The sequence below is a fragment of the Hemibagrus wyckioides genome, linkage group LG10 (assembly GCF_019097595.1).
Source record: "Hemibagrus wyckioides isolate EC202008001 linkage group LG10, SWU_Hwy_1.0, whole genome shotgun sequence".
NCBI classification, from domain to species: Eukaryota; Metazoa; Chordata; class Actinopteri; order Siluriformes; family Bagridae; genus Hemibagrus; species Hemibagrus wyckioides.
Genome location: NC_080719.1, coordinates 18,866,064 through 18,882,018, shown reverse-complemented (window position 1 = coordinate 18,882,018; position 15,955 = coordinate 18,866,064). Strand labels below are relative to the sequence as shown.

Below are 15,955 nucleotides of genomic sequence, written 5' to 3'. Positions count from 1 at the left end.
AAGTATTCTCAAACTATAATGGAGCCACGTTGGGGCTTTTTTAATGTTTATAAATGCTTTTGACCAGTGAATGCAGATAATAGCTGGATATCTTTCTTGCCATTTTAGGAGGTTCTGAAACATCTGCAAGGCAAGCTGGAGCATGAAGCCTGCAATCTCGCCCCTTCAGGGAGAGCAGATGTTCTTGACCAGCTGAAAGGTAACAGAAACCTTAATCATTCTTTGATTCATTACATGAACATTAATACAGCTTTCATAATTTCATTACAGATTAATTACAGATTCAATAAACCTTTTACAATATGAATGTAGACTGAAGATCCAGTACAGAATCAGTGCCATGGAAGAACATAAGAACATAGAAAAATCTGTTGTTTGAAATCTGTTCACAGAGCATATGCATATGGACTTGACCAACTATTATGAGCTCAAGTACCAGCCACATAACCTGCGTGCATTCTCAGAGACCATGCCCAATCAAATGAATGATGGAGAGGACAGAATGCAACTTCAGTTATCAAGCAGGTCAAGGAGCTCTGTCTGCTCATCATCCCACCAGTGCTCCGCTGTGTCTGGTGAGGGTACAGCCGTGCACCCCACACTCCACCACCCAGCTGTGGCAGGAGAAGGCCGGATCACTGTCCAGCATCTGGAGGAGCTACGCAAAGAGAGGCAAGATTTGCATAATAATACTTATTTTCTTTCAAAGCAGTTCTTAATTTTCTATTCTGCTACCTATAATCGTTTACACATGCAGTTTACACAGTACAGCTTTCTCCGCTTATGGCATCTCATGCTGTTTTTCTTATTCTGTGTAGTCTTTTAAATTGAAATAGTGAAATAAAGCAGGGTCTTTCTAAAAGCCCGGGTTCAAGTTTTAGACTGCTTATACTTTTAACAATTAATTGTAAAACCCTGTCTTAACCTTCTTCTTATTTGCCAGCAACGATCATGGTTAAATGGATAAATACATCATGTGGCCACTCTAAATAATGGCTTGTCTTGCGTTTTGACATCAGTGAAAGTACTCTTTATAGAACATGCAGGGTTTCTGTGACTGTACAAAGCACTTAATATGAGGCATGTGCTGTTCAGGTTCTGATGGGGTATGTTGCTAAGCATCTAACCAAAACATTCTAACACCACATCCTTTCACATTGTACACTTTTGGCAGCACAAGGCAGGGTTAACACCACAAATGCCTAAATGAAGGGTTTCATAACCATGGGTGAAAAGAGGTGCTAACCCTGCTTCTGAATTACAAAAGTGAAAGGTTACTCTGCCCAGGGTTAAACACAGGGTTTAAAGGACACATTCAATGTTTTTTCTCCATTATGATGATTGATGTCAGCGCTAACTGAAGCTCTTGATCTGTATCTGCCTGATTTGTGTGCTGCTGCTACATGATTGGTATAATTAGGACAATTACACGAATGAGCAAGGTTCAGGTGTTCTTAATAAAATGGCCATAGAGTATTCAATATCATTAGCTCGGCTAACTGTATGGTATATTTATAGGACAATGCTGCTGAATGAAATTGAGAAAGAGGAGAAAGACCGCCGTAGGTATTATTCTCAGCTACAGGGGCTTTCACAGAGGCTGGCAGAGCTTCCTCGAATTGACACAGTAAGACCTCCAAATATGTTCTACATCATTGTTTTATGGATATGTTTAATATGTGACGTATTTTTTATTAAATGACTTTCAAGCATCAACATTTATACAGTGCTACACTATATTACCAAAAGTTTTGGGACGTCTGCCTTTACATGCACATGAATGTAATATGGAGTTGGCCCACCCTTTGCAGCTATAATAGCTTCAACTCTTTTGGGAAGGCTTTCCACAAGGTTTAGGAGTGTGTTTATGGGAATCTTTGACCATTCCTCCAAAAGCGCATTGGTAAGGTCAGACACTGATGTTGGACGAGCAGGCCTGGCTCACAGTTTCCGCTATAATTCATCCCAAAGGTGTTCTATCAGGTTGAGGTCAGGACTCTGTGCAGGCCAGTCAAGTTCCTCCACACCAAACTCGCTAATCCATGTCTTTATTGACCTTGACTTTGTGCAGTCATGTTGGAACAGGAAGGGGTGTTCCCACAAAGTTGGGAGCATGAAATTGTCCAAAATGGAGCATGAAATTGTCCAAAATGTCTTGGTATGCTGAAGCATTAAGAGTTCCTTTCACTGGAGCTTATGGGCCAAGCCCAACCCCTGAAAAAACAACACCTGAATTCAATGATTTGAAGGGGTGTCCCAAAACATTTGGCAATATAGTACATGTAGAATGCATGCATATACCATATGTATGCATTTATTGTATCATAAATTTCCTTTCCTCTGTGTCTCAGTTCTCCATACAAATGGACCTTATTCGCCAACAGTTAGAATTTGAGGTTCAGCAACTGCGCTCAGTCATGGAGGAACGTTTTGGGACCAGTGATGAAATGGTCCAGAGAACACAGGTGAAAATTTTTTTTAAAATCTACTTCATTTATAGCCAATGAGGCATCTGAGATTGGTAAAATGTTCTTCGGTGCATGATTTATTAGTTTTAAAAAATGTTTCATGGCTCCCCTGTAGAAGAACTGACGACTCTAGTCCAGTCACAGTAACCTATTGCTAATAAAAAAATCTGTATTGGTTATTAACTTGATGTAAATCACGTTCATCATATTATGTATAAAACACAGTATAATTTGTGACAATAAGCCTACATGTTTATGTCCTTGCAGATCCGTGTGGCTCGTCTTGAGCAGCTGGATAAGGAGTTACAGGAGGCACAAGGCTCTCGCTGTCCTCAGGAGAAGATTGGCCAGTCAGAGAATCAAGTAAGGCCATAACCCTGCCCAACGCAATCATCTGCATAACCCCAACATTGTATTCACTTAACCCCTGGCTAATCATGACATGTAATAAAACACTGCTTTTCATAACTGTCATTTTTCTGGAGTATTTGGTAAATTTATACTTGATTCACAAGTTTGCATAATGCAATGTCTTTTAATCTTCTGATAAATCAGAGAACAATTACATATAGAATTTTATTAAGACATTAGTCTGAAGGATAAGCTATTTTATATGATGTTAGTGAAAAATGAAATTAGAGGTGTAATATTTATTTGTGTCATCTGATTGACTGCCTGAATGTATTCCATCCTTATATAACAAAAGAAATGACTAAATATGAATGGATAAACCAATGAATAAATGAATGAATGGATGGATGAATGAATGGATGGATGAATGAATGGATTGATGGATGAATAAATGAATTACTTTATTGCATGAAATTCCAACCAGACATAGAGCCAGATTTTTGTATTATTATTTCGAAAATTCTATAAGACGCTGTAAAAAGGAATCTAAACACCAAACTATCCAAAAATAACAATTTTTGATAAACTGAAGGACAAAAAGATGAGTAGTCTAGCGATGCAACAATCATTTGTAGTTGTTTTTTTTTTTTACCACAGTGAGTCATACTAATAGATCAGTCCTGTTTATGCATAGTATGAAGAATTAACTGAATAAATCTATAGCTGCATGACCAAATGCGCATCCCAGCATTAATTGATCAGTAGATCACGTATAATCAAATAGAATTAGGCTACAGTATATATTTATTTAAATTACAAATTTAAGTAAAGGAAATTCTTCTTACATGCCAAACCATATTAAATCTCACCCCCGTGGGCATTTTGCCAAAGTCCACCGTATGGTTAACAAGACTACTTGTTAACCATATGTCTACCCTACATGTGACATTAAGAAATATATGCAAAAAGAATCAAGATCAATTATCAAAAGATTATAACAGACTTATGGATAAATAAATCATCGTCTTCAAGAAGACTACCTAATACAGAAAATACTTCATTATCTTTTTTTACGTTACACATAAACCTGATTATTTTGATTTTATTCAATGCAGAATGCACAAAAAATCTGGGTAGACCTCAAAGGATCACATGCTTCCTCATCCCATATCACTGCAAAAGGTTGCCATAGTGATTGGCTTGAGGATGAAAGGGTGAATTTGCTGCCTTGACTGTCAGTGGGCTTGCCATGGTTGCCGTAGGCAAATATTACATTTGAAACCTTTTAATGTAGCCACAGAATGCAATGGGTTTCTTTATATCTCTGTTTAATAAAATAACATCACATAAGGAATTGTATTTCTAATTGTATTTTGAATTGTATTTCAAACAAGTGTGACAAATGCTTGTGTACCTTTTTTCCTTTTCTTTTCTATTTATTTATTTATTTATTTATTTATTTTTGCAGAATGTTGACAGCCTTTCCAAAGCGTCAGTGCCCGAAATGGAAAATGGAGCAAGCAGTAGCACTATGGAGGCATCTGGAGAAGCTGGGAACAAAGTATGACACTAATGTGTTTAAACATATAAATCTATCTTGTGGTTATTGTATCAGTATGAATCGATTCGAATCAATATTTCATACTGATTCAGTTTGAAGTGAATCAACTGCCTTCCTAAAACCCATAGCTTTAATCACCGTAACATGCTAGAGAGTGTATAAGGTTGCCCAGGGATGTTTGAGAAATATATACATTAAATACATTTGCTCAGCAATTTTTGATAAATACATGTGTTCAGGTTGTTATTTATAGCATCATCAGTCAGACTACAGCATTGTAGCACTGAATATGCTGTTCTGCACACTGTAGGTGGAGATGATGTTCTGGCTGTTGTCTATGCTAGCCTCTAGAGATCGAGAGGAGATGTCCCGTGTCTTGTTAGCCATGTCCAGCTCACAAGAAAGCTGCATTGCCATGCGCAAATCTGGCTGTGTGCCCTTACTTGTGCAAATACTGCATGATGTAAGCACCGGAAAGACACCTGAAGCCGCAGGCTGCAGCCGAGAGGCTCGATCCCGGGCTAGTGCCGCTCTGCACAACATCGTGTACTCACAGCCTGATGAGGGCCAAGCACGGCGTGAGATGAGGGTACTGCATGTGCTGGAGCAGATACGCTCACACTGTGAGAACGGTTGGGATTGGATCGAGAACCACCTTGGAACCCCGTCTCCTAATGGTACAAAGACCATAGGTAAGTACAGATAATTAATCTAACTTATTCATAATGTTTACTTAAGATGTTGTGCTGTCTGATATGCTGACAATTGTGTGTCTGAATTTGAATCACGCAGACATCCCAGAGCCCCTAGATCCCCAGCTTTGCCAGGCAGTTTGTGCCATAATGAAACTTTCCTTTGAAGAGGACTATCGAAGAGCCATGAATGAACTTGGTAACTAGATTATTTTACCATCCAAATGAAACATCTATCAATATCTACCAATATTATTTTATGAATAAATATCAATTTATCATTGCTCATTGCTTTGTCAACTAACTGGGAAATATTGCATATGACAGTAGAATAAACCAATAACATGCAAGACCTTCTATCTATAGTGTATGTATAGACTAGCGTTTGTGTTGCATGTTCAGATTTAAGTTGTACAAGTACCTCGACAGTGTAAAGAAGTTAGTGTATCTCTGCAGAAAGTTCACCGTGAGTCTGTCGGTTTCAGGTGGACTTCAGGCTATTGCAGAACTTATGCAGTTGGAACAGGAACTGTATGGTATGCAAAATGAGCCTATGAATATGGCTCTACGAAGATATGCTGGGATGGCACTCACTAACCTTACCTATGGAGATGTTGTAAATAAGGTAAATTAAAACAGTACAGAGATTAGAGCAAATTGACTTTAAAAAAAAAACAAAAAACAAAAAAAACATTGATCTTATTTTTTTATTTATTTAATTTCAGGCCACACTTTGCTCTAAGAAAAGCTGTCTTCAAGCCATTGTTGCTCAGCTGGCATCTGATAGCGAGGAGTTACATCAGGTACATGAAATGTCCATTTTAAGTTCCAGTTGCATTTTGAGGGCATGTTTTATTAATTTGGCCTTAGGAAATGTGCTATATTTTGGTTCCTATAGGTGGTCTCCAGTATTCTGAGGAACCTTTCATGGCGTGCTGATATCACTAGCAAGAGAGCCCTTCGAGATGTTGGCAGTGTATCAGCGTTAATGACCTGTGCCCTCCAGGCTACAAAGGTAAAATATAAGTATTAATAAATAACAGTTACAGTGTTTGCATGCTACTGTGTCTTAAAGCTTCTGCTTCATGTCTCTATACAGGAATCCACCCTAAAGAGTGTGTTAAGTGCTTTGTGGAATTTATCAGCACATAGCACTGAAAATAAGATGGCAATTTGCTCCGTTGATGGTGCTCTAGGATTTTTGGTTAGTACCCTTACCTACCAGTGTCAGACCAACTCCCTGGCAATTATTGAAAGTGGTGGAGGAATCCTGCGGAACGTATCCAGTCTTATTGCTACCCGTGACGATTACAGGTACTACTCTGGACTCTTGTTTTGTTTGACTAATGTTTTATTCAGTTCTTTGTTTCATGACTAATATTTTTTCCTTTTCCTGTTCACTAGACAAGTCCTCAGGGATCACAACTGCCTGCAGACTTTGTTACAACACCTGCGATCACACAGTTTAACAATTGTCAGCAATGCATGCGGAACCCTGTGGAATCTGTCAGCCCGAAGTCCAAAGGACCAAGAATTACTGTGGGACCTAGGAGCTGTTAGCATGCTACGTAATCTCATTCATTCCAAACACAAGATGATAGCCATGGGAAGTGCTGCAGCTCTGAGAAACCTCCTCACCAACCGGCCCCTCAAATATAAAGATACTGCTGTTATATCGCCAGGTTCCTGCATGCCCTCGCTCTATATGAGAAAGCAGAAAGCATTGGAGGCTGAGCTAGATGCGAAGCACCTGGCAGAAACGTTTGATTCTATCGAGAAGCAAAGCCCTAGGCATATGAACATTAACAAGCCGCTACGACATATCGAAAGCTTGGCCAAGGACTATGCCTCAGATTCTGGATGTTTTGATGATGATGAGGCCCCAAATGTTTCTAGTAACATAGAAACTGGAACATTTTCCATGCTCTCAATGTTTCTGAATAACTCGAACTTCCTTCAGAGTCAGCCCCGCAGGAGGGAGGGAGAGCCTGAGAGAGATATGGAGTCATTACAAACAGAAGACAAAAAGGCACAACCTCCTGATGATGAAATGACCATGGCAGCTGACAAATTAGCAAAAAAGATCACCAACACTGTGGCTAAAATTGATAAGCTAGTGGAAGATATTACCATGCACACATCCTCAGAGGATAGCTTTAGTCTCAATTCTGAAGACCATTTTGCAGATTGGAATTATGGGCCTGATGATCTCCATGAGGCTCGTGCTAAGCTGTGTTCCCCCTGCCATTTTTCTGATAATTCCTTCTCACACAAAGATCATCTCAGCAAAGCCCATGCTCTGTTACGGCTGAAAACTGTGAACTCAAGTTTATCCAACGACAGCCTTAACAGTGGAAGCAATAGTGATGGCTGCTATGGTGGTAATGATAAGATTCAAAGTTTCATAAAGCCTGCAGAACAAAAACGTCCAAACAAGCTCGAGCTCAAGGTGGCTCACAAGGAATTGCTAAACAGTGGTGCAACTTTATCCAAATTATTATGTCAGAATGAGATTCCGGAGAGAGATTCTGACATGGCAAAAGATTTAAAATTGCCTCACTGTAACACGGAAGAAGAAAAGGGCCAAGAAACTCTTATATCGACACCAGCAACTGTATCAACCAGAGTATCTTCTGATGCCAGTATACCTACCATTAAGCTCTCCCCCTCCTATCAACATGTTCCACTAACCCAGAATCCCATGCTTGGTACTCTCGATGTTCAGGCATCCCAGGCAATGAAAAAACAAGCATGGGCTCCCACTATAACAAATGGAGAAAATATTTGCAAGTTCTCTCCTATGTGTCCTTCAAGAAGCCCAATAGGTCAACTAGAGACACCACAGAAGTATTCAGTGGAGAATACACCAATCTGCTTCTCCCGTTGTAGCTCTCTGTCCTCTCTTTCTTCTGGTGATGGAGATCTTGATGGACAAAGTGAAAATGATTTAGAGAGTGACTCATCTCTTGAAATTATTGAGGTGGAAGATGGTGATTTAATTAAGAAGGAAGAAGAAGAAGAAGAAGAAGAAGAAGATGAAACACTAGAGGATCTCAGTGATAGTCAACTGCTTATGACTGATCAGAAAACGTGCCCCACTACTAGCAGTACTTCTGATCCTATTGAAATTCCAATGAGACATGAAAAGATATTTCTTAGGGAAGCATCAGCAGTCATACATGAGGACAGGACTCCATCCAGTTCCTCTGAGAATTACCTTCATGAGACTCCACTTGTGATGAGTCGTTGTAGCTCCGTAAGTTCACTGGGTAGCTTCGAGTCCCCATCAATTGCCAGTTCTATACAAAGTGATCCCTGTAGTGAAATGATCAGTGGAACTGTGAGTCCAAGCGACCTCCCAGACAGCCCAGGACAAACCATGCCACCAAGTCGCAGTAAGACCCCATGCTGTGCTGAAGCAAGTGGACAAGATCAGCAAAATATTGGTGGAATTGGAGGCCAGTGGGAAAATGGCTTGCGAAAGTTTATGGAAATTGCTGACTTGAAGGAAAGGTTTAACTTGCCCCAAGACCTAGACACAATGATCTACTTCACTGTCGAAAAACCGTTAGAAAACTTTTCTTGTGCATCCAGTCTTAGTGCCCTTCCTCTGCATGAGCACTATGTACAGAAAGATGTAGAGCTTAAACTTACTCCTTTGTTAAATCAGCAAGACAGCGAGCCAGTATACTCTGGTAAGAGGAATCTTGCTGATTATCCATCATGTATGGATCAAGATCAGTACAGTGAGGGCAACTCGGATGATGACATTGAAATTCTCAAAGAGTGCATCAATTCAGCCATGCCCTCAAGGTTTAAGAAAGTAAGACCCGCTTTAATGTCTACACTCTCGGGTCAAGTACTTAACACCCAAGCTCAAAGATCTGTGCAGTTACCAGTATACATGGTGCTCCAGAATAATAACAACCAAATGTGTTCTGGGCAGAAGGTTGGAATGTCCTCAAAAGATATTCATCATGATGATTCTTCATACACTGACTCTGCTGAAGGTACTCCTGTTTATTTTTCAAGCACCACTTCCTTAAGTGATGAGACTCTTCAGTATCCCCTCAAAGCGAAAGGATCAAGGGATTGGCGTTCCAGAAATAAAGAGACTCAGGAGCTTATTGATACAGAAGCAAAAAGAATTGAAGAGCTACGTCTGTTTTCTCGTTTCCATAAATCATCTAAAATGGCAAGTCAACCTGAACTCGCAACAAACCAAATGAACAAAACCATTAAACATATGACTCCTACCCAGAGACTGCTTATACAAAGTAAGGAAATGGCAGCGAAGATGACTCAGCAAAGATTCCAAAGCCAGTCCCCAGTCAGACAAATACAAAAGCAGGGACAGAGTCTATCGCAAAGTATGCCCCATATAGCGCTTCCAATCATTAAGCAAACTAAAGAGGTCTACCAAAGTCAGAAATCATACTCTAGAAGTAAAGCACAAGAAAATACAACATTTCAATCCACGCGTCATCCAGCAGCAAAAGAGGAAGCACTGTACTGCTTCCATGATAATGATATGACCAGCAGGGATGGGGTAATGACAAGAAGTAGACAGAAACAGTTTAATAATTTAAACAAAAATAATGTAGGTGTCCACTATGCTAATTCAAAAGGTCGTGTGGACAATTTCCAGAGACATGGGTTTCAGAGGATCAAACAAAATCTAATTATGGAAGAAGCGCCCCCATGCTACTCTCTCAGCTCATCTCTCAGCTCTTTGAGTGATGTAGAGATGTTTGAGGAACAGGGGAAATCTCAGCAAGTAAAGATGAGAAATAAATACAATGTAATATCCAGCACAGGTCAGTGTACTCTAAAAACCCAGCAAGGACAAAATAAATACGAAGACAACACTTCACCAAGTTCTGTCAGCCTGGACTCAGAAGATGACCTTTTGTTAAAATGCATAACGTCTGCTATGCCAAAGCAAAAGAAAAAGCAAGCCACCAGAAAAAGGAAAGGAGAAGCTAAACAAAAACAGAAAACTGCTCAGAAGGAAACGGGCAATTGGGATCCTGATGATGATCTGGACAGTGAGGAAATGGCATCTGATAAAGATTCAGATCTCAACAGTGTTGAATGGAGGGCAATACAGGAGGGTGCAAATACAATAATCACAAAGTTACAAGCTTCAAAGTCCCAAGAACCATCATCAGAATCAGACTCTGTTCTTTCATTTATATCTGGATCCAGCTTTACCCCAAAGCCTGACATCAGTAAGAAGGTGGTCAAAGAAAACAAAAAGGCTAATAAGCCACTTGATTTTGCCCCACGTAAGCCAGTACCGAACTTGCCTGTAGTTTTGAGAGGCAGAACAGTGATATACACTCCCAAGAAAGAGAAAACTCTTTCACAGCGGCCACCACCTAAGAAGGTGACACCAAAATCTGACGGCCCAAAAAATCCTTCCTTAGCCCAACACCGGTCCAGAAGCCTTCACAGGTTGGGGCACCTTAGTGACTCTACTCAATTATCATTACCCAAGAGAAGTTCAACTCCTCCTGCCAGGATTCCAAAGAGTTCCTCATCAGGATCATCTCAAAGTTCGACTCCCTCGAGGCAACCTCAGAAAAAAGCCACCCCCTCTACCCAAACCTTTAAACAAAATCAGAAAACAGTGAACTCGGATCCAGACAGTTCACAAGACACAAAAAGAGGCAACTCCATGTCCAATCAAAATACGAGATCTGCTGACAGCAAAACGCAGAAATCTCCTGTCAGAATACCATTCATGCAGAATTCATCTAAGCAGTCAAGAGCAATTTCACCATTAGTAACCAACCAGCTTACCAACATTAGTAGACAAAATAGCCAGCTATCAGGGAAGAGAATTTCACCAGCCAATCGACTGGATTTTGTTCGCATGACCTCTACTCATTCAAGCAGTGGTGAATCAGATCAGAATGGTTTCCTTAGACAACTTACTTTTATCAAAGAATCAAGACAGAATGTTTCTTGCTCACGATCTGTTCCTGCATCCAATCATGTCTCTCCTCGAAGAGCCCCAGCAGTTTTCTTATGTTCTTCTCGTTGCCAAGAACTGAAGCCAACAGTGCAAGGTCCAAGAAGAGTGCATGGACCCCAAGGGCCAAGGAATGGTAATGAACAAGGCATACTCAAGAAGACTGTGGTTCTACCAAGGGCAAACTCCAGTGACACTAACTTCACAGTGAAACGTCCAGCTAGGAGAACAAGTTCAGAAAGTCCCTGCAGGGTGCCTCAGAGACCTGTACATGAGCCAAATCTAAGAGTGACAAGAGAGGATACATTCAAAAGGTATTCTTCCTCCCCCAGTATAAATATCTTAAGTCGCGTTACCAGCCGCTCCTCATTGCGCTCGTCATCTTCAGACTCGAGTGTCAGGGCAAAGAGTGAGAAGGACACAAAACAGAGGCAGAATAGAGCTGGATCACGGAATACCAACAATAAAGTCACCTGGAGGAGAATCCGTGATGAAGATGTTCCCCAGATATTAAAGAGCACTCTCCCACCTACTGCACTTCCATTGGTGCCTTCTCCTGAAGGGCACAAACCAATGCCACCGCCATTGCCAGGAAAATTGCCAACAATTACACTTATATCACGCAAGACAAGTGATGCAACAGTTCAAACAGAGGACTTATCAAACAATAAAACCAATTCAAGCACATCACCTACAATTGAAAATGGTTCTTTGATTTCAGACGAAGTAGCTAAGATGGCCTTTCTCAGAAGAATCAGCCAGGCCTCTGGGAATCACCTGCAAGATGGAGATTCTGATGGATCCCTCAAAACCTACAGCACAGCTTCCACCTCAACCTTTCAATCTGTGGAGAGCAGTCATAGTGGGGTCATAGGTCCCTTCCGACAGAGTGCTCCGAGCAAGGCTGCCAGAGTATCTCCATTCAACTATGTCCCCAGCCCTATGGCCTATTGCTCTCAAGAAACACAGAGCCCAGTACCAACAATCGCTGAGAAGTCAGGAGAAAAACTTGAATCATAGTCTGTTACTGTTGCAAGGTTGACTTGTTCCTGATGCTATAAAAACTCAGGTGGTTTATTGAGCAACATTATCTATATACCTCGGATGTTGCTTTTGACAAACATTGTATTCATGGGTTTTGTATTTTTATCACTGAAAGTTGGGAGTAGACCAATTAGCATAAACAGTAGAAACGTTCATTAAACCACACTGGATTTAAGCTACGTATGGAACTTACCATAAACACGAAGCCGTCTTTTTTTTTTTTTTTTTTTTACATTTTTTTGTAAAGTTACATATAAGAACCATTGCTTGTTCTTTTGGAAATCCTAATCATACAAAATACACACTCTACTTTAATGGACCACAGTAGACACAGCTCTATATTCATGAAGAATAATATGCAAATCATCCAATACAAGAGACTCATTCATTAAATCAAGTTCCACCTAAAACCTGAACAGACTGTTACAGTGCAAGAGACAAAACACAAACATGCATTGTTATTTCTCGTACGTCATTATTCCACACCGTCAACGAAAGCCTTCAGCCTTCACTTTTATTATTGCAGATAAATATATTTGTGGTAGATCAGCCCAACTTAGCAGCGCAAGAGCATAACGTAACGTTGGAATTTAGTGATGCTGTTGTATATAACTGCAGACAATGTCTCTCTAAATGCTTCCCAGTAAGCAAAAAGTACCCTGCAGCACTACTGCATGCATGCTTTATAGTCGCTTAGTGGACATATGTAAGTATGTTATTAATGTTGAACAATCGTTCCTCTGAGAATTAAAAAAATAGAGGAAATTATGGAGGGAAATAATCACACATCTCTAATACTTGTTAAACTGTTTGGCAATTATATGTAATACACTTAGGTGGTTGTACAGTGTTTCTGCTTGTTGAATGCTTCGGTAATGTCAGTTTGTGTACGATCAGGTATGCTTGTGTCATCAAAAGCAAGAGAAATCAAATGATTTGGGGAAATACTGAAGAAGAACAATGTAAAACCTCTCTGGTCAACTGATGTTGCTTTTAAAATTCAAAGGCAATTGCTAAAATCACCAAAAAAACAAGTGTATGGACGACAAAAAGCAGTCAGATATCTGTTCAGATATCTATATGATAAAAATGGGCATTTTGTGATCTCTTGACATATAAATGCATCAGTCTGTTGGATCGGTATCAGAATCAGCCCTAAACCTATTAAAGCCATTTGTATGCATTTAAGACTCGCTAGCAATCGCTGCAACAGCTTGGGCAGATCTTCATACTAACAAAAGCTTTCAAATCAGAAACGCAACCGATTCAGAGTGTTGTTCAGATTGCAGTCATTCACACAAATACTGTTTTGAGTGTTACAGCCCAGTATACTCAAGTTAGGAAAAAAGGTAAATCTTAATTGTAATTCTGCAACAAAAAAAAGTTCCTTTATTTCTCATTCAGTAGAGGTACAGAAATGAAGCACAGGTCCATAAGTGAAACATTTTCAAGGAATTGGTGTTCTCGATTATACTAATTTGGAGTGAAACCTTTAAAACCATCTCCGAGCACTGTTGTACACCGAAATGTTCAGCTATTTTGCCAAACTCTAAACTCTGAATGTATTCGAGACCAACAGTATTATACAGTGACAGACAATGGTTGATTTCCATAATAAATGTTCACATTAAACTTCCGTGTGAATTTCCTTTTCACCTTTCTCTTTCTTCTTTTCATCCACTCAGTTCGACTGCCCGTGTGGACATATGTATTTATTGCAGTCTATGAATTTTAAACAGAACTTGACTTCATATCTAGCCTTGCTAAATCTTCAACATATTCTGTATACATTATAATATTATGAACTTTCGTAGCACCAAGTGAACAAAATTAATGCAATCTCACTTCATTACTACTAATAGATACAGTTGACAGTAAAGGTCACAAATATAAGACTTGATATTCCACAGAGAGAAGACAAAGGATTTAATCTGTATCATGCCCAAACTGCGCAATTAGAAAGATAGTAATGTTGTAGGCTATTATGATAACAGTATATTGTTAAGACACAGCATGACTGAGCAGCATTAAGGAAATGATGGTGTAGGATGTTAGGCACAAAGAGCATCCCTTTGGTTTTCCTACATTATAGTCTTCCCCAAAACATGAACTTTTTCCTTCAACTTTATTTTTTCAAAGTTCCTTTGGATCTCGGAAATGTCCATGGAGGGTGAATTTACATGCAAAGTAATATCATGAAAAGATTCAGGCACTGAAATACTTCCAAAGCCCCCATATTATCATTCCATGTGGTCCCCCAGGAGCACATGAAGACCAGTCAGAGTGCTCTGCCCTTCACCGCTGCCACACTTTGTTCTAACGACTCGCCCACCATCTTGAGTTCATCTCTTCTCCGTGTTAGTTCAACACGAGCCCCCTGTAGCCCCTCGTTCAGCTCCAGATAATGTCGGCTTTGCAAGTAGCGGGCCTCCACTTCTTCGCTGCTATGTGATCCTGCTTTCAAATACGAAAAAATTACATTAGTGAAAATGTAATTTAAGACTGTTGATGAAATCTTTTAAGTTATTGTATTATGTTATTGATTTACGCAGTGATGGAGACTTTAAAGCACTTTTGTATGCCACTCTGGATTAGGGTGTCTGCCAAATGCCGTAAATGTAAGGCTGAAACTATTGTGTAAGCCTTTCCATCTTTCACTGGATTTGGTTACTAATCAGATTTTTTTTTTACTCTGATTTGTGTTGAACATGACAGGTTTAACACAACTATCCTGCTTCAACTGCTAGTTATTAATAATCTCATCTCATCCCAAGCACAATATATCAGGTAAAATAGAAGAATTAAACGTGCATCTCTTTCGATATGATGCTTTATGACCATAATGCAGCCTGAATGACTACTATGGCATGTGCATAAGAAACTTCAACTGTAAAATAACTTCATGTAAGTAACACAAATCCAATTTAAGATGCTTCCCATCACTATATAAAACTATCACCATATAATATCAACGATTCTCCCATCATTAAAATTCTAATCATTTAGTTTAACACAATTTTCTTCTATAAACAATCACATTGCACAGTACACTTTATGTGCTCACAAACTAAATGTTGTGATTCATGTTGTGTATATTATATAAACATATTCAGGTAGCATGATACAAAGGAGTCTCCAGTCTCAACACTGGAGTGTCTTATTCATTTCAATAACACACAGCTGTTAATACATGATAGGGACATGGTGTTCCACAGTATTACATGTAACCATAAACGGATAAAAATTATGATCTGATATCCTTTAATTGGACCAGCTTATTATTCATTATTTCCTAAAACAGAGAGGTTTTATTCCTTACATATCATCCCGTCTGTTGGGGGAAAATTCAGAGCAGAGGTTGTTTAGTTCTTCAGACCAGAGGTCCCCAACCCTTGGTCCTGGAGAACTGTACATTTATTCCCCCACCTTATGAGCAGGGCAGGGGGGTTCTCTAGGATCAGGCTTGGCAACCTGTGCTTTTGACTTTAACATGCTTTAGGTAACCTTACCTTCATTATGTATTTGTAGCCTGAAGACCGGATCATTGGGCTCGGCTCGGTTTATGTCCTCGATGATCTGTTCCACTGATGGCAGGTCAGGTCGAGTTGGCAGAACCATTTTCTTTTTGCCTTTGGATCCCATGTTCATGTCACTCACCTGCAGTAATGTCAGCTAACTCTGCACTGGCTCCACTAAAGGATACAGCATTACACTTTAAACCGCGACTACACGAGAAAGCACAGCACGTGCAAGTTCATTAAGATACTTAATAATAATAATAATTAAGTCAGTGATCTATTCAGAAACCATATGACGCGTCAGTGTTCTTCTTCAGCCCTCCAATGGCAGTTTGTCATCTCGC

General features: G+C 39.7%; 2 protein-coding genes across 3 annotated transcripts in view; one reads left to right on the top strand and one right to left on the bottom strand.

Moving 5' to 3' along the window:
- apc2 (APC regulator of WNT signaling pathway 2) overlaps positions 1-13,737 on the top strand; it is a 27,805-nt gene extending 14,068 nt beyond the window's left edge. Inside the window, exons 3-15 of the mRNA XM_058401642.1 lie at positions 109-199; positions 393-672; positions 1,519-1,627; positions 2,352-2,465; positions 2,736-2,831; positions 4,288-4,380; positions 4,691-5,072; positions 5,173-5,271; positions 5,558-5,697; positions 5,798-5,875; positions 5,971-6,087; positions 6,172-6,386; positions 6,477-13,737. Of these exons, the coding sequence (XP_058257625.1) occupies positions 109-199; positions 393-672; positions 1,519-1,627; positions 2,352-2,465; positions 2,736-2,831; positions 4,288-4,380; positions 4,691-5,072; positions 5,173-5,271; positions 5,558-5,697; positions 5,798-5,875; positions 5,971-6,087; positions 6,172-6,386; positions 6,477-12,069 (7,407 nt within the window). The 3' untranslated portion in view covers positions 12,070-13,737. The remainder of the gene's footprint in view (positions 1-108; positions 200-392; positions 673-1,518; positions 1,628-2,351; positions 2,466-2,735; positions 2,832-4,287; positions 4,381-4,690; positions 5,073-5,172; positions 5,272-5,557; positions 5,698-5,797; positions 5,876-5,970; positions 6,088-6,171; positions 6,387-6,476) is intronic.
- Positions 13,460-15,955, bottom strand: lg10h19orf25 (linkage group 10 C19orf25 homolog). Of its 2 annotated transcripts, none has more exons than XM_058401643.1 (2): positions 15,603-15,955; positions 13,460-14,550 (listed from the first exon to the last, which is right to left on the bottom strand). In XM_058401643.1, the coding sequence occupies exons 1-2, from the start codon at positions 15,739-15,741 to the stop codon at positions 14,372-14,374; spliced, it is 318 nt and encodes a 105-aa protein (XP_058257626.1). In that variant the 5' UTR covers positions 15,742-15,955; the 3' UTR covers positions 13,460-14,371. The 2 variants fall into 2 exon arrangements, with proteins under 2 accessions (XP_058257626.1, XP_058257628.1); XM_058401645.1 differs by having other exon boundaries at positions 13,460-14,547; positions 15,603-15,953.

Excerpts from the sequence above, each read along its gene's own strand:
- lg10h19orf25 (XM_058401643.1), bottom strand. The coding sequence starts at position 15,741 with ATGAACATGGGATCCAAAGGCAAAAAGAAAATGGTTCTGCCAACTCGA. Across the intron at positions 14,551-15,602 it reads GCTACAAATACATAATGAAG|CAGGATCACATAGCAGCGAA; the intron begins GTAAGGTTACCT and ends CGTATTTGAAAG.